General features: G+C 38.4%; 1 protein-coding gene and 1 long non-coding RNA gene across 5 annotated transcripts in view; one reads left to right on the forward strand and one right to left on the reverse strand.

Moving 5' to 3' along the window:
- Positions 1–828: 828 nt before the first annotated feature.
- LOC130453730 (uncharacterized) lies at positions 829–9,225 on the reverse strand. The gene is made up of 3 exons (XR_008911254.1): positions 9,094–9,225; positions 4,234–4,399; positions 829–1,715 (listed from the first exon to the last, which is right to left on the reverse strand). It is a non-coding gene; the product is annotated as an uncharacterized LOC130453730 (long non-coding RNA).
- UBE2E3 (ubiquitin conjugating enzyme E2 E3) overlaps positions 8,273–23,299 on the forward strand; it is a 109,267-nt gene continuing 94,240 nt past the window's right edge. Inside the window, exons 1-3 of one of the 4 annotated variants that reach the window (XM_007494464.3) lie at positions 8,273–8,393; positions 10,888–11,106; positions 13,034–13,084. In XM_007494464.3, the coding sequence (XP_007494526.1) occupies positions 10,913–11,106; positions 13,034–13,084 (245 nt within the window). In that variant the 5' untranslated portion in view covers positions 8,273–8,393; positions 10,888–10,912. Of the gene's footprint in view, positions 8,394–8,599; positions 8,981–9,208; positions 9,520–9,667; positions 9,793–10,887; positions 11,107–13,033; positions 13,085–23,299 lie in introns of those variants that run through there. The other 3 variants (XM_056794092.1, XM_056794094.1, XM_056794093.1) reach the window with 3 other exon arrangements.

Genomic DNA, 23,299 nt, shown 5'->3' on the forward strand with positions numbered 1-23,299 from the left:
AGAGGTGACTTGCCTAGGATCACATACCTGCTAAGTATCTTGGGTCAAATTTGACCTCAGGTCTATCTGATTCCTGGTCAAGCACTCTATCCTGTGAGTCACATAACTGCCCATAAGAAATTACATCCTGGACCCAACCAAAATTGTATCAGTCTAATATCTCTGACAGTGAGTGGTTCAAAGATATGGAATAACAGATAAACTATCCTTCAATTCTCATTCATTAAGGATATACTGTTTTGTTATTAAGGATACTTCTTCCAATGACCCAGACTATAATCTGCCAATGATCTAATAAACAGTCTTTAAGACTTGTTTTGGACAAAAATGAATCACTGATAATGAGTCTTCTTGAATTTAGGTTGGTCCTTGGACAACAGATCCATTCTGGATCTAATATCCCAAGCTTTTCCAGCTTGGTTAAATTCTGCCAAAGTGTACATTCCCTTGGCAAAGACTTCAAAGACCCAAGATTACCTTCATAACATAATGAGGTATTGGAATAGGTTTTTGGCAATGGATCTTTCTATGACAACTCAAAAAGATAAGGAAAGTCAGGATTCTAACTCCCCTGTCCCCACACTCACCCCCATTTCTCTGAGGTCTATAGGTATGATAGGTCCATCGTCTGGGATTTTGATTACATATTTAATTTATCTATTTTTACTTTCATAATCCTATGCTATAATAACATATCTTGGGGTCCTTGAAAAGATTTGCTATCTAGTGTACAAAGGGTAAAGTATCATAAAGCTACCTTCTTCAAGTTTCAGGGGGATGATGCTAGTAGGAACATTAAGGGGCTTGGTGAACAAATTATGTTTACCCTTTTCATTGAAGAGTCCTAAATTTTTTAGTTTATTCTTTCCAAAAATTCAATAAGCCATTTAGTTTCCTTTATTTGACTCCATCTTAAGTCATAGCAACTGAAATGCTTGAAACAATCCAGGTAAAATAAACTATACTTTCACACAAGAGTGAGCATGTTTTACTTTTTGATTCCAAGAATTTTCTGATGATATCCTTCATTTTGTTCATCTTGTTGAGAGTAGCTAAATCTGAAATCCACGACATATGAGGTGTTCAGAGAGGACTAACACCTCTGGTGTAAGGGCTTGCCAAGACCTCTTCAGGACTGCTTATCCGCCTTCGGTGTCCTCCTATCACCCAACTCATTTATGGCTCAACCTTGTCAACATGTAATTTAGAGATCCCCAGTTTATTTAGTTGGGAGGTAGAAGCCCCAGGTTTGACCTCATCACCAGAGAGTTTTCTCCCTGAGGGAAGGTCCTACTTCACTGGTCTCAGGCAAACAATTGACAATCCACTTCAGGTGGGAGCTAAACCCAATCCTAAACCAAGAGACTCTTTGGCATGCCAGTCTTGCAAGCTGAAGGTCCCGAGTTTGGTCCTTTGAAGGAGGGTGTAATGTATTGGGAAAAGGCTTCTGGAGAAGAGTTCCTAGCTCTTCCTTTGGACAGGTACAATCTCTGAGGAATATCTTTTCTAAGGTTTCAGTTTTCTTATCTGCAGGTATGGGTGTGTGTGTCTAGGTATTGTTGCCCTAGATACTCTTGGCTGCTTACTGATGTGATTAGTTCTGGGATTGAAGAGCCTCCCCATATGAGGCACATAAACATCCCCACTGATACCATGGAGGATGATTGATTGTGGCAGGGTTAGTCATAAAGCTGAGCCACACCCTTTGGCTTGTCCTGTAATAAGGGGAATAAAGAATGATAATAGTTAACATTCATGCAGTCCTTAAGATGTGAAAAGCTCTTTACATACGTCAACATATAGAAACCTTGGGAGGTAAGTGCTATCACTTCCTTTTTCCAGAAAAGAAACAGACATAGAGTGGTTAAGTGATTTGCCCAGGGTTTCAAAACAAGAAAGTTTTCAAACTTGGGTCTTCCTAACTCCAAGTTCTGTACTCTATCCACTATACCACCAGCTGTCTCTGACAGAAAGAGACAGACAGAGAAAGCCTAGGTCAGTGGGAAGAGATCCAGGTTATAAAAGGTTTTGAATGTCAAACAGAGTTTTTTATTTGATGTTAGAGGTGATAGGGAGCCACTGGAGGTTATGGAGAAACTCCTAGACAACAATGAATTTTTACACCAACCAGAGGAATTCTGGGATCATGTAGGAGTGGGAGGTAAGAAGCAAACTGGAAAGTCAGTCAAAAAGTACAAACCCAGACCTTGCCTTCACAGGTTCAACGATTGTAGGCTATGGATGTCCCAGGGACACCCTATTGACCTTGAATTCTTTTTTTTCCTTCAGGGTAAGCTCCAAAGAGATTAATTTTCTAAGTTTGAAGGACCAATGTCCCTGGAGAAGTATATGTGTTGGTGGGGAGAAAAGCTCAATGGAAGGAAGAGTAAAAAATGCTGTCAAATGTCCTTCATAATCTGTTATTTCCTAACTTTTCTTGGTTTATCTCTGTTTTACAGGCAGCTGGTGACAATGTGTAAAGGACTTGGAAACAAGAAGATCTGAGTTTGAATCCTACTTCAGACACTTTGAAACTTTGTAAATCTCAGCAAGTCATTTATCTTCTCTGCCTCTATTTCCTCATCTGGAAAACAAAGATGATAATAATCCTTTAGCAACCCTTCATGCTCCCCCTCATTGAGAGGAATGGAATTTCACTATAGGGAAACAATATAATTTCTGAGGAAAGTGGGGCTCACTGGAGGAAAAGGGTTTGACTTTATAGGTCACTAAGTGCTTTTCTTTTTTCCAGGAGGGTCTTACCCAGGGAAATAATGTAAGTCTGCAGGGTTATTTAAACTCCTAGGAAGGTAAGAGACTCACTGGAAAGAGGAGAGTTTTTATGACGTTTAATGTTTGTAAGTGGATTTTCCATTGAGTAAAATAAAGACTGTCCTATATTCAAGTTATTGTAAGCATGAGTCCTTGCACAGGACCTGAGGACCTTTTGATTTCTCTGTAGAGACCTAAACAGAAGCCAAGTTCTTAAATTCCCAGGGAAACTTTTGGTGGGGGCATGAACCCAAAAAGAAATTCCTGAGAGAATCCATGATCAAACCCAGTCAATGTAAACCTGAGACGGTGTTGTGGGCCACAAGTTATATGTAAAATAAAAGAATTAGTCCAAAAAAACCCAATGGTATAGTGATCACTTATCTTCTGAGTTGTAAGAATGTTTTTTTCCTAAGTAATAAATGTTTTTTTTAAAAAAGCTTACATTTATATGGCACTTAAAATATTTAATGTATATATTTTTTACATTGAGCCTCACAACCTTATGAAGTACCCAGAGATATGGTTCAGGTTAGTTGAGATGTCCCAAGTAATACATCTAAAGTTACTGGCAGAACCAGAAGGTGAACTCAGTTCTTCTTCTATATTATGGTATAATACTCATTATATGCAAATTAATTTATTTTTCTGGGTACATTTAGCCACAATGCTCATTTACCATTTTCCTATTGGCTTGTATAGGTTGGTGACCTCTTTACTTTATCCCAGTCAACTGGCATTTTACTACCTGGAAGGACTGGCTAATATAATTTGCACTTTGAGATCCCTAAAAGACCCACTTTTAACACTTGTCTATCTAAAAAAGACCTATTTGTTCTTAATCTTTATTTTCCACCAGCTAGTTTTTTAGTCATAATAAAACTCTCCAACCAATTTTGTGGTAACTCAGTTTCTTTCTTTTTCCTTAATGATTTTGGGTCTGCAATCTTTTCCATAAGATTGAATAACAATTAAATTAATTCAAAACTCTTGATGCATACCTATTATTTCTTATTGAGTAGCCTCAATTTAGACAAATATGTGAAGGGAATACAGAAGAAAAAGTTAATAATGTCCAAAACCAATATGTGCAAAGCTATTTGACTGGTAAAAGTCACACTATCCGTGTGAGCTTGTGAAAACTCTAGGTGCTGTCCTCTGGAGTATTTGTCCCTTTGTTCTCCATTTTTATTTTGCCCCAATCAGAATGCTGCTTGGGAGGACCAGCAACCAATTAAGGAAGGTTAACTGTTTGCCTTTTTGGTGTGGAATATACAGATCTTTGCTATCAAATAAATGCTATATCTAGGCTACACATTTTAATCTAGCTATAGTCAACTAAATTAGAGGAGGGTGGGGTTGGGAGAAGCGAGTCTGAGGGACAGACAGAGGCAGGGAGACAGAGATTGAGAGAAACAGAGAGATTGAAAATAGAGGAGATAAGACAATATGATAACCCACCTTGTTCATTTTAAAATGGAAAAACGCAAATGTTATGTATACTGGGGTTGGAATCTTTATCAAGGAACAGTTGATACTCTCTACTGTTTTATATTCTCTTTCCCAGTTCACAGAATTCGTTTCAGCATTTGAAGGGATGCTAACGGATATCTAATTCAACCTAAACCTGAAAGAAGAAAAAAAAAAAGAATCCTCACTATAACACACACTTAACAATCCAAAGCAGCTCATTTCACTTTTGTAAAGCTCTGATTGTTATTTTTTTTCCTTCCATAAAGATTAAATTGACCTCATTGAAACTTCCATCCATTGTATTAGATTCTGCCTCTAGGGCCAAGGGGAACTAATCTAATCCTCCTTCCATATGGTAACTTTTCACACCCTTGAAGCCAGCTCTCAAGTTTCTCCACCGAGCCCACCTCCAGTTAGAACATTCTGTTTTCTAGGCTGCCCATCTCCAGTTTGAACCTTCAACTAAATTCATAAATTTTTAAGTTCTTCATCATTTTGATTTATATTCGGGGACACAATTTAAGTTATAAGAAAGCAGGGTTTGTTTTCAGGAAATGGTGAATAATCACATTAAACTAGAAGAGAAATATGAAGAATTGACGTGAGATCAATTTGAAAGGGTACCTTAAAGTCAGATTATGCAAGACTTTAAATGCCAAGAAAGCTGTATTCAGCTGGTAGTGACATGATCAAAACAGTGTAGTACAGTGTATTAGAATGTTTAATTGGAACTATATCTACAAGTTTAATAATGCTACTTATTAGCACCACTATTTTAGGAAAAAAGAAATTGCTTCATTTTGGATCAAAATCTTCCAAGACAGAAGACATCCCAAGACCTGGAAAGAGGGAACTAGAGACCATATCCATTTTATTCACTCTTTTCCAAAACTATCTGAAAGAGGAATTGTTCTTCAAGAAAAATGTCTTTAAGTTCTCTATTTTGGGGGAAAACTGAAATAAGTTACTCACTACATGTAAAAATGTGTGAAAATGATTTTTTCTTAAACCTGAAGCAGAACCCCACCCCAAATACCTTCTTAGTGAACTAGTCCAATTCTCCTGAATGAAAGAAATTTCTCCGTACCAAATGTTAGTGGTCAAGCCTTGATGGTATAGAAGAGGGACAAGTATAGGTAAATGAATGCCTATATCACATTACTTTGAAGCTAGCAAGGATTTTAGTTAATTAGTCCAATGCTCTTATTCTACAAATGAAAACTGAGATAGAGAAATGAAGTGATTTGTTCAAAGTCACACAGTCCCAGCTCTGCAGCTAACCAGAATTCAGGTAATCTAATTTCTAGTCTAGTACTTTTTGCACTGCATTATGCTGTGCCTGGAAAGTAAACCCAAAGAAAATAAGGAGGAAAGAGAGAGAAAAGAAAGAAGAAAAGAAAAAAAAAGAGAAAGAGTGAGCAGGAAGTTGAAGGAATACAGAGAGTCTGAATCCACACATGGAAAGAAAGAAAAGAGCTCAAATCAACAAAACAGACCAATTGACAAACATTTATTTAGCACTATGCTAACCATTCTTGGGGATATCAGGTATAAGGTCTTTGCTATCCAGGAATTAATAGTCTAGTTGGATATACAACGTACAAATATTTGAAAGGTTAAGCAAAAAGAGGGGTAAAAAAACAATTTTCCGCATTAAAATATTTTTAAAAAATCATTAAAAGACACTGCAAGACTAATTTCTGGATAAATAGGATAGGGATTAAAGTGCTCTAGGAGTTCAGAAGAGGATATCATAATGGGTCTAAATTAAAAAAGAAAGGCTTTCTCTGGGTCTTTAAAGATAAGTGAAATCTGAAAAGGGGATCACATTTCAGGCTAGAGGAATGATAGTAGAAACAAAAGGTATAATAATATACATTTGCTTATTAAGTGCCTGCTACATGCAAGGACTAGGTTAGGTTAGGGATAGGGATTAGATAGGTGAATAAAGGTGATAAAGGGTACTACAAAGATGAAAATGAAAGTCCTGGCCTTCAAGGAGCTTACATTGTAATGGAAGAGGAGAAAGTTCAATACTTAACCTATTTTGAGTATACAACACAGATCAATTTAGAGTTGAATCATAGATTTAGAGTTGGAAGTGACTTTAGATGCCAATTAGTCCAACCCCATTGATGTTACAGAACAAGAAGCTGAGATTCTGCAAGGATGCAGAATTGTTATTTACCTTTAGATGGTGACAGAACAGGGACTAGAATTTCGGTCACCTAACTTAACGGTGCCTTGTTCTTTTCACTTTATCCTTGGCTAAAACTCTGAGTCCAAATGTGTAAAAGGAGGAAGATGATAGTCATACCACCACCTTATACTAAGTTGTATGTCCCTTTACAATTTAAAGTGTTTTCATGTTAGTAAATAATTTAATTTTCATAATAGCCCTATTAAGGTGAACAGGACAGGAATTATTGATTTAAAGCACAACTATTTTTAAATGAATTCACAGATAGTAGAGGTAACTAAGACTCACAAGTTAAATGACTTGCTTAAGGTCACAGAGCCAGTACAGTAAATGGCAAAATTGTCTGGATCTTGAGTCCAAGTCTTAATGGCTCCAAATTATGTCGTTTCCAGACCTCTAATCTTCTTTGTGCTATAAAATTCTGTCTCCATGAATTTATCTTTTCCCCTCACATTAGGTCCTTTATCTTACTGCCCTATTTCTATCCCCCAGGCACAAAATCTGAATCATCTTTCACTCTTCTCTATTCCCCATCCTTCCCCTATAACCAGTCATCAAGTCCTATTGATTCTTTTTTCACAACTTTCTAAACCTATTCCTTTTTTCATTTTGACTATTAACACCTAACTCCAGGGCCTTAACAATACACAGCCAGATAACCTCCAACTGGCCTGCCTTCCATTGGTCTTTCTTTCCCCACTCACTCACACTTCTTTGCATCTTGCTAAATAAAGTACATATTTTATCACCCCACTCCTCCGTGCAAAAACCTTCCATGGCTCCCCACCGCTGACAGAACAAGGTCCAAACTCCTCGATTGGGTCAGTTTATATTTCCAAAAATATCTTTTTCCCCAACTTGAGTTCTTGAGTAAATATACGAATGTTATTTACTGAGCAGATCTACTTGGGGGGAACCTCTCACAAAAACTTTCTATTTGAGGAGAAAAAAACATCAGCCCAGTGTAGGGGTTCATTTCCCTTCTTAACGTTATTTCTGTCGAACTTAATCCTACCAGTATTCTGATCCTCTCCCCCCCCCCCCTTTTGCCAACATCTGTATGAGTGGAATCCACAAATTCCTCTTGGGCTCCATCACTGGAAAGGGGAGGTGGGGGGCTGCCCAGTAGCAGGGGCAGGTCTGGACTCTAAACAGGAAGTTTTTGAATTTCTGGCCACCTTGTGATTGGGCCTGGGGCCGACCAGGAGACCAAGAATGAACTGTTAATCAAAACTAGTTGGGGGGTGGGGGGGGGTGGTAAGAGAGAAAATAAAAAAGAGTGTATCTTGAGTCTGGCCAATCAACCTAAACTAATATGGTGCTAGCAAGGTGCATCTGCCCAGGGCTGGGGTCTAGCAGGCATGTCAGAATCGCGCTGCAGAAAATGTACTGTGGTCGCGCCCCTTTCTAGCGTGAGCGGGACATTTAAAATTTTTTATTCCCCCTTTTAAGTTTCCAAGGCATCCTCAACCCCATCCCGTGGGGTGAGACGTTAGAAAAGGAGGGGCAGAAAAGGCGTTGAGGTCTCCAAACCCCCTTGAATCCTTTCTCGACCCCAGTTCCCAGGACCCTCCTTCCCAATCTCCCCCACCCCTTCTCATCCTTTCCCACTCGTATTGCAGGGAAGAGAAGACAGCTCTTCCACAGTCCCTGGACTCCTCAGTAAATATCAATCAATCTCCCTCGGCAGGAGGGAGGCGGCGGAGTGGCTTCCGACAGCAACTAAAGGTCTGGGGTGGCAGGGCCGAGATCCTGGGCTCTGAGGATCCACCCTCCCCCAATACCCAACCCTTTAGTATCCAGAACCACCGCCGCCTCCTCCAGCACTGGGGGAAGGGTGCCAGGCGAGGGGAGGAGAGCCTTTGGGGGTGACCCTCCCTGCTGGCACTGCCGAGGTGCACCAGACGGCGAGCTCTCTCCTCCTTCTTCCCCAGCGCAGACTCGAGGGGTGGGTAGCTCAGTGGGTAGCTTCGGGGAGGGTGGTGGGGTAGGGAGAGTTGAGTGGTGCAGGCCGGAAACCGCCCCGCTGCAAAATCGGCCCTCTGGCCCCTCGGGCTGGTGCTCCCGCCCTCCCCCGGGCTGGCTGGCTGGCTGGCCGGGCCGGCGCATTCCTTCGGGCCAGTCCACCCCTGTCCCCGGCGGGCGGCGCACTCTTTGTCCTTGGTCGGCCGGAGCGGGCGGACGCGTGCGCCCCCCGGGTGAAGGGAAGGGAAGCGAAGGGGGGGCGGGGGAGAAAAGGGGAGGGAGAGGGAGGTGGAGGGGGGGGAGAGAGAGAGAGGGGAAGAGAGAGAGAGGGGGGGAGAGAGAAGAGGGAGAGAGAGAAGAGGGAGAGAGAGAGAGGGAGAGAGAGAGGGAGAGAGAGAGAGAGAGAGAGAGAGAGAGAGAGAGAGAGAGAGAGAGAGAGAGAGAGAGAGAGAGAGAGAGAGAGAGAGAGAGAGAGAGAGAGAGAGAGAGAGAGAGAGAACACGAGAACGAGGAACGAGAGAACGACCAGAAGGAGCTAGCCCGGGCCGCCAGCGCGCGCCCCACAGCAAGGCAAGCGAGCACGCGCGCCGCCTCCTTCTTCTCCTCCCCCTCCCCTCCCCCTCCCGTTCCCTCCCGCACCCCTCCCCTTCCCTCCCAGCTCGCTGGGAACTTGCTGACTGCACCGATCGGGAGGCGAGCGGGGACCGGGGAGGCCGTAGAACTCTCGGATCTCCCCCGTTCCATCTGGGTTCCCGGGGAGCTCGTGCCCTCGCTCAACAGCAGCGCCTCCTTCTCCTCCTCCTCCCCCCCTTCTGCCCCCCACCCTACCCCCACCCCCGTTTTTTCTCTCTTTCTCTCCCTCTCTCTTTTTTTTTTTCCCAAAGGCGCTGGGCGGCGCCACCCTCCGGCCAGAGCGCCGCACTACAAACCCCTTCCGACTTTCAATGTTCCACACTCCTCGGCCAGAGCCTCCTCTGCTTCTTTTTTTTCCTCCCCCCCCTTCCCCCCTCCCGGCTGCTTCCATTTCCTTAAGGAAGGTTTTTTTTTTTTCTCTCTCTCTCCCTCCCCCACATCTTAGCTGCGTGTAAGCGGGACAGGACAGCGTGAAGGTAAAGCTTGAAGGTTTTTTTTTTGTGGGGGGGGGCGGTAGGAGATGGGGGGGGGGTTGGTTTGCAGCACCGGCGGCGGCGGCAGCAGTGGCGGCGGTGGCGGCGGCGGCGGCGGCAGCAGCGGCAGCGGCAGCGGCAGCGGCAGCGACAGCAACAGCAGCAGCAGCAGCAGCAGCAGCAGCCCCAGCAACAGCAGCAGTAAGAGCAGCAGCAGCAGCACAGCAGCAGCAGTCGCCGCCGCCGCCGCCGCCGCCGCCGCCGGGGCGAGCTGGGGTTGGTTGTTGGGGGTAGAAGGGGGGGAGGGGGGGCAGAGGGAGCTTTGTTCTTGTTTTCAGAGCTCGCCCTGTTGGTCTCCGGGAGCCCGAGGAGCCAGGACTGACTTCACGCATCACTTGGTGCACACACCATGCTGATATTGGAGCGCTGCCTCCTACCATAACAAACCCTCTCCCTGTCCCTCCCCACAAAGGGGGCTGCAAAGCTGCATTTCCACCGCCGCCGCCGCCGCCGCCGCCGCCGCTGCTCCTGCTGCTGCAATTTCCTATCTAAAGCTTTTCTCTTTTGCAAATTCTGCTAGGAGTTGGGGGGGGGGGAGGGCTTTGTTTCTCTCTCTCTCTCTCTCTCTCTCTCTCTCTCTCTCTCTTTCTGGCCAAAATGTCGGTCTGTAATATAAAAACTGAGCAAGGAACGGTGGCATTGGGAGCTTTGCAGAAGGTGCAGTTTGAATTTTGCTTTTCACTGTGGAGCAGCCCTGTAGTGGCCAAATGAATCTTTGCTGCTGGCCGTGTTGACTAGGAGGCTGCTTATTAGTCCCCCCACCCCACCCCCCTTTTGCCTGGGGTGGTGGTGGTATAGTGCTTCAAGGCTTAAATGTGAAGAGAAAGGGGTTGTTGCCACGTTAAGGAAGCATATGGGTGATTAACAGGACATGTTTTTCCTTCAGAGAGGAAATTTGGTAGCTCTGACCAACGTAAATTTGTAAATATTTAGACGTTATTAGTGACTTTTTAACATTTTTCAGCGAGGTCTGTTATTTACAATGTGTCATATGTTATTAATGTTCATTGCCCAAGTTCCCTGGCAAATCTGTTTCGTGCCTTCTGAGAAAGTAGACAATTGATAGATTGTTCAAGGAATGAAAAAAAATTTTGAGTGGGTTTTCCAAGTTAAGTTCTGTAAATCTTTAAATATTGGCATTCTGGTCTATACATCACCTCCCTCTGTAACCTTGCAGTAACAATGTGATAAGTGTATAGGCACTTTTCAAGGTTTTCACTTAAAAGACAGATTTTAAGAAAACATTTTACAGAAGGGAATGATGTGGAATTTGTTCTTCAAGTTAACCCTTTTTCTTCTTTTTTTTTAAAGTTTTCAGAGAAATAACTTGACCAAGATGTCCAGTGATAGGCAAAGGTCAGATGATGAAAGTCCAAGTACCAGCAGTGGTAGTTCAGATGCAGATCAGAGGGACCCAGCAGCACCAGAACCTGAAGAACAAGAAGAAAGAAAACCCTCTGCCACCCAGCAGAAGAAAAACACCAAACTCTCTAGCAAAACCACTGCTAAGTTATCCACTAGTGCTAAAAGGTAATACTTATGAGAAGTGATCTTTTTAAAAGTAATCTGTAAAGTGCATTTTAAGTGGATTAGATCTTCAGTTGTATTTTCTCTAAAGACAGAAACCAAAATACTTACAAACTTTTATTTTTGGTTAAATGAAAAGTCATTCCTTTGTATATAAAATATTTTTTTAAAATGACACCTTAACACAAACTTCATTAATCTGTTTGCCTGAGTAAAAGAGTCTTTATGTAGAGATGTAATTTCATGTACCTTGATCTTTGTTATTTTAGTAAATAGTTTGTGAAAGAAAACTGTACCTATCCTCAATTAGATGATGTTTCAAGGTTACTTTTCCCCCTTTGCTCTGTTTTCTCAACTTCCCTATCATTGAGACTCAGAGTGGTCAGCAGGAACTCTTAAAGTTTTAGAAACCTTTTGGAGTTCTGTGTGATCCCATTGCCATGTAAAATGGATTAGTTTGCTCTAAAAAAAAAACAAAAAACACTATAATGCCCTAAAAAAGATTGTAGCATCAGTATAACCAATCCAGTCAACACCTCCCACCTTGGGAAAAGTTTTTAAATACCCTGTTCTTTTTTTTTCTTTTCATTTAAGTAGAATCATCCTGCACGTTCTTATGTAAGAGCAAATAAAACTGGAAATTAAGAATTTTCCAGTTTAGAAGTTACTGTCTTATTTCAGAACTTAGAATGCCCCATTGCCTGTTCAGTTTGAAAGTTGTGGGTGTGCACTTGGCTGTCTACATTCATGTGGATCAGCAGTAGGAAAAACAATCCATATTTTCACATTTGGTAGAAAAAAGCATTTGTTTTCTACTGATTTATATACACTTTGATGGATACGAAAACCAGATTCTACCAATGGAAATCCATCAGTGTTGGCGAAATTGAAGAAGAGAGTCATTAACTCCTATGATTATTCCTTGTCTCGTAAGTCTTACAGGGTCATACCATTAGGGATCATTAAAGTTATTTGTAAGCAGTGCTTTTTAAGTCTTTCTAAAAGCATATAAAAAATGGAGAAAAGTATTTTAACTTGATCAGGTTTGCAGAACTTCAGGGGTGTTGTCTATATAGTTTCACCCCCATTTATCTCTTCTCTAAGTCATTAATTTGGGAATCATTTTCATTAGATGTGTTCAGTATTTGAGATGGTTAAATTTGTTGACATAAATGATTCATTTTGTTGTTGCCAACTCTCAAGAGAACTTATTAAACAAGTCTAAAGTCATCAAAACATCTAAAAATTTTAAAAGACAAAAATGGAAAGCAAAAGTCAAGTTTCTGTAGTTGACCGAAGCTGCAGCATGTGCTTGGTTTGTCATCTGGCAATATGCTTTTCAATTTAAGTGCTGTACTTATAATGTGAGAGAGATTCAGTCAAATGCTGAAAGTAAAAATCCTTCAGTGTTCCTGTGATAATGTTTGTAAATTTCCACCAATTGATTTGTAAACGTTTTTAAGTACAAAGAAACAGATAAAATATTGTCAAAACTATTTGTGTGCTCCCTGCTGTAGCTTGTTAATTCTGCCTCAGTAAAACTCGTTTAAAGTCATTGTCAAATATTCTAATACATTCCCTCCTCCCTTCTTGTCTCATTTGCATATAAGCTTGAAAAGAGAATCTCTTAAGTAAAAAGTGTTCTAAAATGGATTATATTCACTTTACTCAGTGCTAGTAGAAGATTACTACCCAAATCAGGTGCTGCTATCTCATTTATTTATAGTAGTAAGTAAGAAAAAAGCTGCAAAGTTTCTGTTATGGGATTTGGGTTATGCCTCTGAGAACAAAGAGGAAGCAGCCATGTTAGCATTACTGAAGGCAAAGCCAGTCTTGCATTTAACTGCATGTTGGTAGAGGGCAGTGTAATTCCCTGATTATTCTATAGACTATCTCCAATGCTTTGTGTCTGTTCTCATTTCACCCACAGAATTCAGAAAGAGCTAGCTGAAATAACCCTTGATCCACCTCCAAACTGCAGGTATGGAACAGGAATTTTTTTGTTTGTTTTTTAAATTAGGGACAATGTAGAGAAATTAATTGTGTGCCTGGATGTTTGTTGAACAAAACAGATGAGCCATTTCTTTTTTGGCTTTTCTAGGTGGATTACTATAAAATACAGATTGTCTAAGGTGAATTAAATAACTACTAGAGAAAAAAAACGTTTGATGGAATGTCATGCGGTTTTGATTGTGAATACATTGATTTTTTGTCTCTTAAGGGAGATCTCTATGAATGGTACTGTTTTTTATTATGATATTTGTGCTGTTGAATGGGTCAAGTTTAAGTGTATTCTGAAAACTTCAAAAATTTTTCTAAGCTTTAAAGTTACTGCTTTTGTGAAATATTAACTAAACCGACCTTAAGTGCAGAAAGCCTACATAGTTATAAAAATGTAAAATACAGAGAATAGCTGTTCTTTTTTTTATTTATTCAAGGATATGTGCCTGAAAGGCACATTTTATGTGCTAAAATAATGAGTTTAGTTGTTACTTTAGCCTGTATTGCTGGATTTATTTATGCTTTAAGCAAATGTCTCCATTACCTGGGAGAATTCTTGGTGATCTAGGTGATTTAAATATATGAGTTAAAAATAAATGAGTTTGTGTAATGGGAAGAATTACTTATAGTGCAACCTAATAGAGCTAAATTGAAGTAAATTAGCAGAATAGGTTTTAAAAATAAAATTGGCTGGTAATTTTTTCCATTTTAGTAGTCCTTTCAGAGTATTATTTTTGGTTTTTAAATTGTGACTGATTTCCAACTGATCAAACTTTAGAAGGACGTTCTACTGGAAATATTCAGGATCTAGTGTTTGTATTTAAGAAAGAGGTGAACATTGCTGAGGAAAAAATTTTATAGTTTTGATATCATGATGTTTTTGTATTTTTATCTGAGTCTTTATTGCATCTAAAGATTTATAATATTAAAGATGAGATCCCTCTTTGAAATCTGAAATCATACTCCTCAGAACAATTCAATTACTTTTCTATTTTATATGTTAACTGGATCTTAAGATCATTGTGATATGATCCCAGCTTATCCAGTAGTGATTTAGTATGAATTATCCATTTTTCAGCACATAAGCCTTACATTGTAGATGAATGAAGTGGAAAAAAGCACCCCCCTTTTTTTGATAAAGTGAGTGAACAGACCAATTTTGAATAGGCAGCCTTATGTCAGAAAGTAAAAATGTGACTTTATAGGACAAATTGTAGTCAGTTTATTGACTTTTTTTAGCTAATAGCCTATGGTGTTTGTACAAGAGTTGTTTGATCTTTAGGAGTTAGAATTTCTAGATTTAGCTTTGCTATTTATTTTGCTAAGAAAAATATATAAAGAGCTATTGGTTCAAACCATTTAAAGATTTCAGAATGACATGAAAAGTCAGAAATTTTAAAAAAATTCTTACCATCTGCTAATGAGATGAACTAATTTGTATATTTCTTTTAAATAAGATGGGAGTATGACCTAAATGTGAGGAATGCTTCTCAGCAATAGTTGGGTGTTAAGATAGCTAAGAATTATATCTGACTTGATAAACCCAGAAATATATCCAAAAGTCCATTGAGTATTATTTTAGAGAGTAGGAGCAGGGTTAATTGATCTTTTGACTATTTCTCTTTCTAAAGATCAGAACTCATTCAAGACAATAAAATTACTACTTCAAGTTTAATTATGAGATAACAAAATTGTGAAGTGAACTAATGTTAATGTGCTTGCTTGTGGAAAGGAATAGGTTCCCTAAACTCTATAATGCAATCTAAACTATTTCAACACTCCCCTCCCCATTCTTTTAATGGATAAATCTCTGGGTGACATATACCAAACACAAATATACATGTGAGATACATATATCTCACGTGAATACATTTAGATTTATACTTTCAATTTAATCATACACATGCTTTCCCTACTCGGATATGCCTCACTTTGCATAGAGGTGAGATCCTGGGTGTTTGAAAATGTTGTCAGCACAGCCTAAGCTCTGGTAGGTCCTGTCAGGCTGGAAAGGCTTTGATTGTGGGCCAGACACCAGTCTCTATCTTTTGTCTGAGTGCCAAGTTCAGAGAGCTTTCTACCAAAAAGTTTGTTACTGGGTGATGACTTTATTTATTTATTGGCCACAGCAACTTACAGTCACTCTTCAGGTATGAAGGTTTTGCAGACTGCTTCCATAGATGGTCCATACTGCTGAATCGCTGGCTCTTACGAATCTCTATAGGTTTCTGGAGGAAATCAAAAAGTGTACCTGTGCGTATAGGATCATCACTTTTCTAGTGTGGACATTTGGGGAAGAGAACACATTTGTTTTCTAAGATCACATCTAACATGTGATATGTCCAATAGGTATAAACTCCTGAGTTGTTCTTTGTGTTTTCAGTGCAGAAACTATTGTAGAATTTCAGTGTTTGCCGATGTTATTGTTCATTTGTTTAGTTGTGTCCAACTATAGACACCATAGCCCATAGAAAGCCAGGCCCTGCTGTCTTCCACTCTCTCCAGAACCTGTCCATCCTGAAGTTCATTGTTTCCATGACACAATCTATCCGTCATATTAAGACGGATATATCAGTTCACAAATTTTCGAAAGACTACTTTGATCTCAGCAGTAGATTTAGATGCTCTGTCATTTATTTGGTATATTCAGTTTTTAGAGGAGAGATTTGAGGGCTTTGGAAGATGTTCTTGTATCATTTGACTGTGTCATGTCTTGTTGTGGAGCCATAGCATGGTACAGTAGAGAGAGTAGTGGATATTGACCCTGGGCAAGAAATTTAATCCCTGTGAGTCAGTACCTTCTTTTATAAAATAAGAGGTTTGTGCTTGGTGACCTCAAAAGTGCTTCCCCAAAATCCATGATTCTCTGTGCCACATTTTGATGTGTTTAATCAATACAGCAGTGTGTTAACAATGCAATGTTATTTTTGTCCAGTTCTGTGACTTTATCAGTTTTGAAAACTTGGGTATGGAGACTCCAGCCAGGAATGCAGATTTGTGACTTAATAGGATTAAGAGAGTTGCCTTGTGGTTTCTGAGAAACTAAAGGACTTGGTGCATGGTGCAAGCCATGGGGAACTTGAACCCCACCAGGTCTTCCTGTCAAGACAAGCCCCTCTATCCATTGTATTATGTTGTTTGTATCAAGAGATAGTCTAAAAAAGTTTTTCAGCCAAGTAATGAAAATTTGAATCCATGTACATTCTATATACACTTGAATCAAATGAGGAAATTATATAAATTTTTTAAAAACTCCAACTGAAAAGAGTGACCTCCCCCCAAAAGAGATATTTCCTTACATCTCTAATTATATTTAATATTCTTAACTGAATTATACAACTTTTGTGTAATCTCTTCATTTGAGTCATTTTAGATAGAATAGATTTACTATTGAATTATGTGATATTTTGAATTATTTTTATATGTAAAAAAATATTTTTGTATACCTGAATGATATGATGATAATGTAAAATAATGGAAAGAGGTTCTTTCTATATTCCAAATGTTTCTGTCCATTTCATGATTATAATTTTTGAGTGATGGAAGAACATAGCCCAAAATTGCAATAACTCAGTATGTAATTTTACTTTAATAATTCTTGTCACTCAGACTTCATAATTTATATTTCATATCTGAACCTAAAATATAACTATCCAAATATATGTAGGGGCAGAAGGAGAATTGAATTGTGTTCTTGATAAAATATTAATAATTCTATCATTTTTTTAGATAAGCTTACGCTATATTGCCCAAGTTTGTCATAAACACTTCTATTCATGACATACACATTGATGAGCATCTTAGAGTCTAACATGTGAATATCCAAATATAATATTGAATTCTTGTACTTTGTCATGTTTTTAGTACAAAAATACTATAATTTGTGGATAGTGATATCAATCAACAGGTATTTGATGAGTGCTTAGTATGGATCCAGCAGTGTTCTAGGTGCTTTGGGCATTCTAAAACCAAACTTAACCTCAGACATTTAGAATATAAATATTTAGGATATTCAGTTTTTAGAAGAGAGGCTCTGGGGTTCTAGCAGATAATCTTGAATTGATATAGTATTTGACCTGGATGCCCTGGCATGAAGCAGATACAGGTTCCGATTCTGCCTTTGCCACAGTGGCTGTGTGACCTTGGGTAAATCCCTTAATGCTCTCTGCTCCAGACTACAAAGGCTCTGAGTTGCTGAGTGGGTGCTATTGAAATCCCAGGTTCAGTCTGGAGGAAAAAAGGTGGGTCCCAGGGTGCCTGCACCCTGACAGTCTTCTTATGTAGCAGATGTTTGGAATAGTGTTTGTAATATAACCCTAAAATAAGCTGGTCCCTGAAGCAACAGAAATGTTCCTTTCAAGCTGCTTAGTATATGACTTAGTGGAACTTTTCACACCATGAAGCATGACTAATGTATAGACCTGGACAATGTTTTAATGAACATGGATATTCATAAGTAGCCAGTTACTTGACATCAGAATGACACGGCTGATTCACAGTATCTGATTGGATGGGAATACGTGAAAGATCTGAAAGCAGTTACTTTAATAGGTGATTTGCAAATGGTGCCCCGCCTTGTGATTAAGGAATGATGAAAACTCCAATGGACTTGCCAGGCTCTGACTGGCTCTCCTTACCTGTCCATCAGAGATTTCCTAGTAGGTCCAGATGCTACCTGAAGACTCCATTGCCTGCAGTGCCCCTGTGCACATTAGAGGCTTCTCAGTGATTCAAGATGAACCTTTGAAAGCTACCTGGAATCTGAAAGGAAGTGTGAGCCAAAGCAATATGTGTTAGATACATCATATTTTCGTATTTTGGAAAGTCCTCTGGTTTTAATTTTCTTTCCTTCCTTCTCCCTGTCCTGCACCATTGCATAGTTTAGTTGGATAGATGCTCTAATTAGCTGTCTTTGAGTCAGGTTTAGGTTGTGTGGCCTCTCCGTGGACTGGGGAATCTTAGTTATAGTTTCTGCACATAGTAAGCTTTTAATGCTTGTTGATTACTTGATAAAAAGGGATCTTTGTGATCATTTAATGCAACTCCTTATTTTACTCTTGAGAAAACTTAAGATCGGAGAAGTTAATTCATTTGTGGAAGGTCAGAAGGTAGTTCTTTTTGTTGGTTCAAGTGGGATATAAATTTGGTTGAAAGGAACTTTCTGATGAGTTCAATCCATTTAACAATAAACTTCAGAAGTTATAATATTGAGGACTTGTTCATAAGTTTATCAGATTTTCTTTTTTTTTTTTTCAAATGAGGAACCTGAGGACAAATAACAGTGAGCCAGGATTGCATTCTAGACCTTTTGATGCAACTTTAGTACCTCTTTTAAAATATACCATCTTGCCCCAGATTTTGGAGGTTTTTAATAGTAGATGATTAATATAAAATAACTCTTTTTTTAAACCCAAATAAATTACATTTCGCTGGATACTAAGTTCATTAGTTTGCCATAGACATGGAAAACTACATGAAAAGGAGTGAGATTATACTTGCCATTTTGTTGAAAGCCCTACATCCTTTATTATGTATGTTTTTTTTCCATAATCATGCTGAACATAATGTTTTAATTTAGTAATTATTTATTCATCTGTAGCAGTCTTCCCTTTCTAGTTTCTCTAGGCCATAAATATTCACTGAAATACTTATTCAGAGTATGATAATAGTTAAAAGTGAATTTTACCTATCTAGTAGAATTTGACTAGTAAATTAAATTTCTGCATTATTACAAACAGGAAAGTGATTATCATAAAATTAAGCTTTAAAACCTTTATTTGCCAAACATGTGAGAATAATGATATGAATAGCATTGCTATATGACCAAGAACTACCTCTTATCCCCCAAATACAAATGAAAAAAGCTGTAAAAACAGATTTTCAGATTTTTATTATGAAGAAAATTTAAATTGAAAAAAATTGAGTTATTCAGCTGATGAGATTCTCTGTATTCTCTTTTAGTAATGTTGTTAACCTCACTAATGCATTGCTATTTAAAGCCTCCAAATTAATTCCAGTACCTAACACAATGAAGGTCTTGCATGTATTAGACACTTAATAAATATTTGTTGAATTGCCTCTTTCCAGCGACAGCTAAATTGGTGTCCTGTTCTAGTTCTGCTTGAAGATTTTTCAAGGCCTTTTTAAGATCTGGAAGAACTTTTCTTGTTATTCTTAGTAAGCAATGACTAGTCTGTTCCATGCTCAGTCTTTTTGTCAAGATGGACTCTGGAAAACTTTCATTTTAGAGGGCTATTGCTCAGGACAGGGGTGCATTCCTATAAAAGGAATGAAAAGTGCTTATTTATTCTTAATTATTTTGATAAATAAGTGTGTTCTTTTTTAATTGTTCTTTGCAATTTGTTATAACCAGGAAGGAATAGACTTGATTCTTTTGCCTTTAGGCTATTCCTAGGTACTATACTTTGGTGAGGAGAAAGAGGACTGTTAGGTGAAACTTATAATGATGATGATGATGATGATGATGATGATGATGATGATGATGATGATGATGTACTTATTTATTAATATCACTGTCTTATGGATACCAGCAGAGAATACTGTTTCTTATCCCTTCTTCAGAGATAATGGACTGTCTTTCTCTTCACTCTTACCCACAAGAGAACATTTGTTGTTACTTGAGATATGTATGTTTCATTTCATAAGTAAAACCTTAGGCATGACTGCTCCACACACCTGTCAAAGCTTGTCATCGCTAAATTAACATGACCATTTTAGGCCAACATACTTTGCCATTGATGGCTAACTAATTCTATAAAAGTATGTTTTGCTACTTTATTATTACTGCCTCCGTCCCTTTTTTCTGTTAAGCTTGACTCTTATGACTAACTCAAAGGTTTTTTCTTTTGATTTTTTTAATCTCAAGATTATAGCTTTTTCTTTATTTTTTGATACCACGCTGTTTAAAATTTCTATTGTTAACTATTTTGATAGTCTGGCTACAGACTTTTTAAAATCCCCTCCCCCTTTTATGGAACTTTAGATCAATACTTCATTTTTCTTTTTGAGTTCATGATACTTTTATTGAGGGTTCATTATGTTTTTCCATCAAATGCTAGGCTTGAGCAGGTTTTGTTTTTAATCACTAGTAACATCTCATGATCAAAATGCGTGTTGTTTTTTTCTCTGGATGTGAACTAGAACACAAAGTTCAGATAGCTGAGAAGATGTTCCTTCATGGAACCATAGCTGAGTGCTCTGGTCTTTATGAATTAAAACTCATTCTGTCTGCATTTCAAATTTGTATTTTTGTTTCACTAATAAAAACAAAAGATATTTGTAAATGAACTGACCACTTTTAACCTGGAAAAAGAAAGCCTCTAAAGTACACAGAGTTAGGGGGCAGCTGGGTAGCTCAGTGGATTGGGAGTCTGGTCTAGAGACGGGAGGTCCTGAGTTCAGATCTGGCCTCAGACACTTCCCAGCTGTGTGACCCTGGGCAAGTAGACACTTCCCAGCTGTGTGACCCTGGGCAAGTCACTTAACCCCCATTGCCTAGTCCTAACCACTCTTCTGCCTTGGAACCAATACACAGTATTGATTTCAAGACAGAAGGTAAGGGTTTAAAAAAATAATACATAAAGTACACAGAGTTAGCCCAGTCTTTCATGTATGTTATGAGTCTGTCTCCCTTGGCTATTTGCCATGTTGGTTGGCTCTTAGACTCTTTATAAGGAGCAAGACCACTGTTGATTCAGGAGAAAATTCTAATAACATTGACATTTACATTATGCTTTAATGTACATATATAATCTCACTAGAGCCTCACAACACCTCTGTGAAGTAAGCACTTGAAATATTTTAATAAAGTCATAGAACATAGAAGGAGGAAGATTTGAATTAAATTCTTTCCTGACTGAAGAAGTCTTAGAACTGGCAGTAGATGAGCAATTTTTTTTTTTAATCTATCTAGCTTTCAAGAACTCTCGCCTATCAGCCCAAAACATTTATTCAGGGTTATCCCATTTGAGGCATTGTCATAAATGCTGAGGACATGAAGAAAGCTCACACAGGGTTCCCTGCCCTCTTGGAGTTCACATTCTAATGGGGGAGATGATCTAATAGCTCTCTGAACTCCTAAGATCTATTCCAGGTGAATGGGGGGGTGATTTCTGGGGAAAGGCACCAGAGGAGTGAGGGAGGGCCACCCTGGATTGGTGCTGGCTTCATTAACCATAAGCAGCCTTTTATTTCAGAATCATCCCCTCAAGGCACTCATAAAGCCTAAAGAGGAGTTTAAAGGTTTGTAGAAAGTAGTGAAAGGGAGACCTTTGTATAAGGAAGTACTAAAGCTAAATTCTTTTTAGGAAGACAGATTGGAAAATCTAATTAAAATCCTTAAAATTATGATTATGGTGTAAATGAGGTGAATAGTATATTCAGTCCCTAATAGAATACTAGGGTGTATGAGTGTGTGCAGAGCAACTCTTGGTGTTTGATCAAGTTAAGTTCGATTCAATAAGGAAATGAGACTTACCAGCATTAGTTAATAAAATTAGTGGAGCTCATTTCCCAAAGAAGTGATATTTAAAAATATTTGCAAAGTTAACAGAATCACAACTGGTTACCAAGCAATACTTAAGACTGACCCTTTCCCTTGCATGGTACATATTTGGTAACAGAATACTTGGCTAAATACACCAAGTTCTGACAGTATTCTTCTGTGTTCCTTTTTAGAAAATTTTCATAGATAAATAAACAAATAAAAAATATATATACACACACACATATATATATATATATAATTTACCATCTTCATAGGGTGATTGTGAGCTTCAAATAAAATGATGAATGTAAAATTATGTTTAAACATCTAAAATAGCCTGTAAATGCAATTTAGAATTTGAGAGAGAAGATAGTGAAGTGATAACTACAGTCAAAAGAGGTACAGAAGTACTTTAAAAGCATGGTAATCAGGAATAAGGTTTGATTTGGAATGTGGGATGGAAGAGAGTTGTAGAACATAGGGGAATGAAGATTAGAAAAAGGCTCCCAAATGGCTCTTTTAAGTGAAGATCTACCAACCCAGCATTGATCAACCATTGGTCAGGTATGTTGAAGAGAGGATTTTAGTTCACATAATCTAAAGATTTTTCTAACCCAGAGATTCTGAGATATATTTTCTTTTCTTTGGGGGGTGTATTTTGGTGTGTTATTGAGAACTTTGGTGCCTTTCCATTCTTTAGACATGGCTGACATCAAATAAATAATGTTTAGCAGAATTTTGTCTTTCTTTACTTTTCTCACCGGAGTGCTTTGAAATTGTGTATAAGTTGTTTTGAGGATGGGAAACTGCTAGAGATTAAGAAATGATTTGTTTTAGGGGAAACCTACTTAATCATTTGGAGTTTTCTGAATGTTTTAAAGGTTATGCCTTAAAAGTACACATCTATGTACCTATCTTTCTAACCTTGTGACAATTCTGTCTCAACATCATTTTGTTATCGTCTAAATGCCTCAAACAAGTTTCTTGTATTGTCAAAGTAATTTCATGCAGATTTAGATAATTTTTTTATTTGAAATAATCTTTTCCCCAAAAAATTTGGTATGAGATTTGTCTAGCGTGCTATGTAAATATGAGCTATTATTATATTACTATGTATAAGCTATTTTCTTTAGTACATTTGGCATTTTAGCACATTTAGTACATTAGCTCACTGGACAACTTAGCAATAAAAAAAGCAAAAAAAAAAACAACTTGGCAAAACACTCCTAATATTTTCCTTAGTGAGCTATCAGGATTATGTGATTCCTTTTAGATTGGTGGGAATAATTTAAAAGGATAGTGATATTTTAGATTCAAGTGAATATGTTGTCTTTAATCTATTGTGTCTGCACAAAATAAGGGTATTAAAGAGAAAAAAATCAAAAGCATTAAAATTATATTTTATGCTGACAATCCAAAACTTTTATTTTAAAAATGGTGAATACTCAGTTGCTTCATTTCATGTCTATTTCTGTCATGGTAGTGATACCTCTGATAGCAGTGAACATTGGTGGCCTGAAGAATAGTGTCCATATAGAGTGTAATTTGTTTTTAAAGTTATTTTAATCCTGGTCTTGTTTCGACTTAGCCCTTTGTGTATATGCCTAGTGTCTTATTTTTATGGTTAATAGTAAAACCTTTGGATAGGATTGTGATACTCTATTCATTTTCTGAGATTTTGTTTGCCTC

Source organism: Monodelphis domestica, chromosome 4 (genome assembly GCF_027887165.1).
Source record: "Monodelphis domestica isolate mMonDom1 chromosome 4, mMonDom1.pri, whole genome shotgun sequence".
NCBI lineage: Eukaryota > Metazoa > Chordata > Mammalia > Didelphimorphia > Didelphidae > Monodelphis > Monodelphis domestica.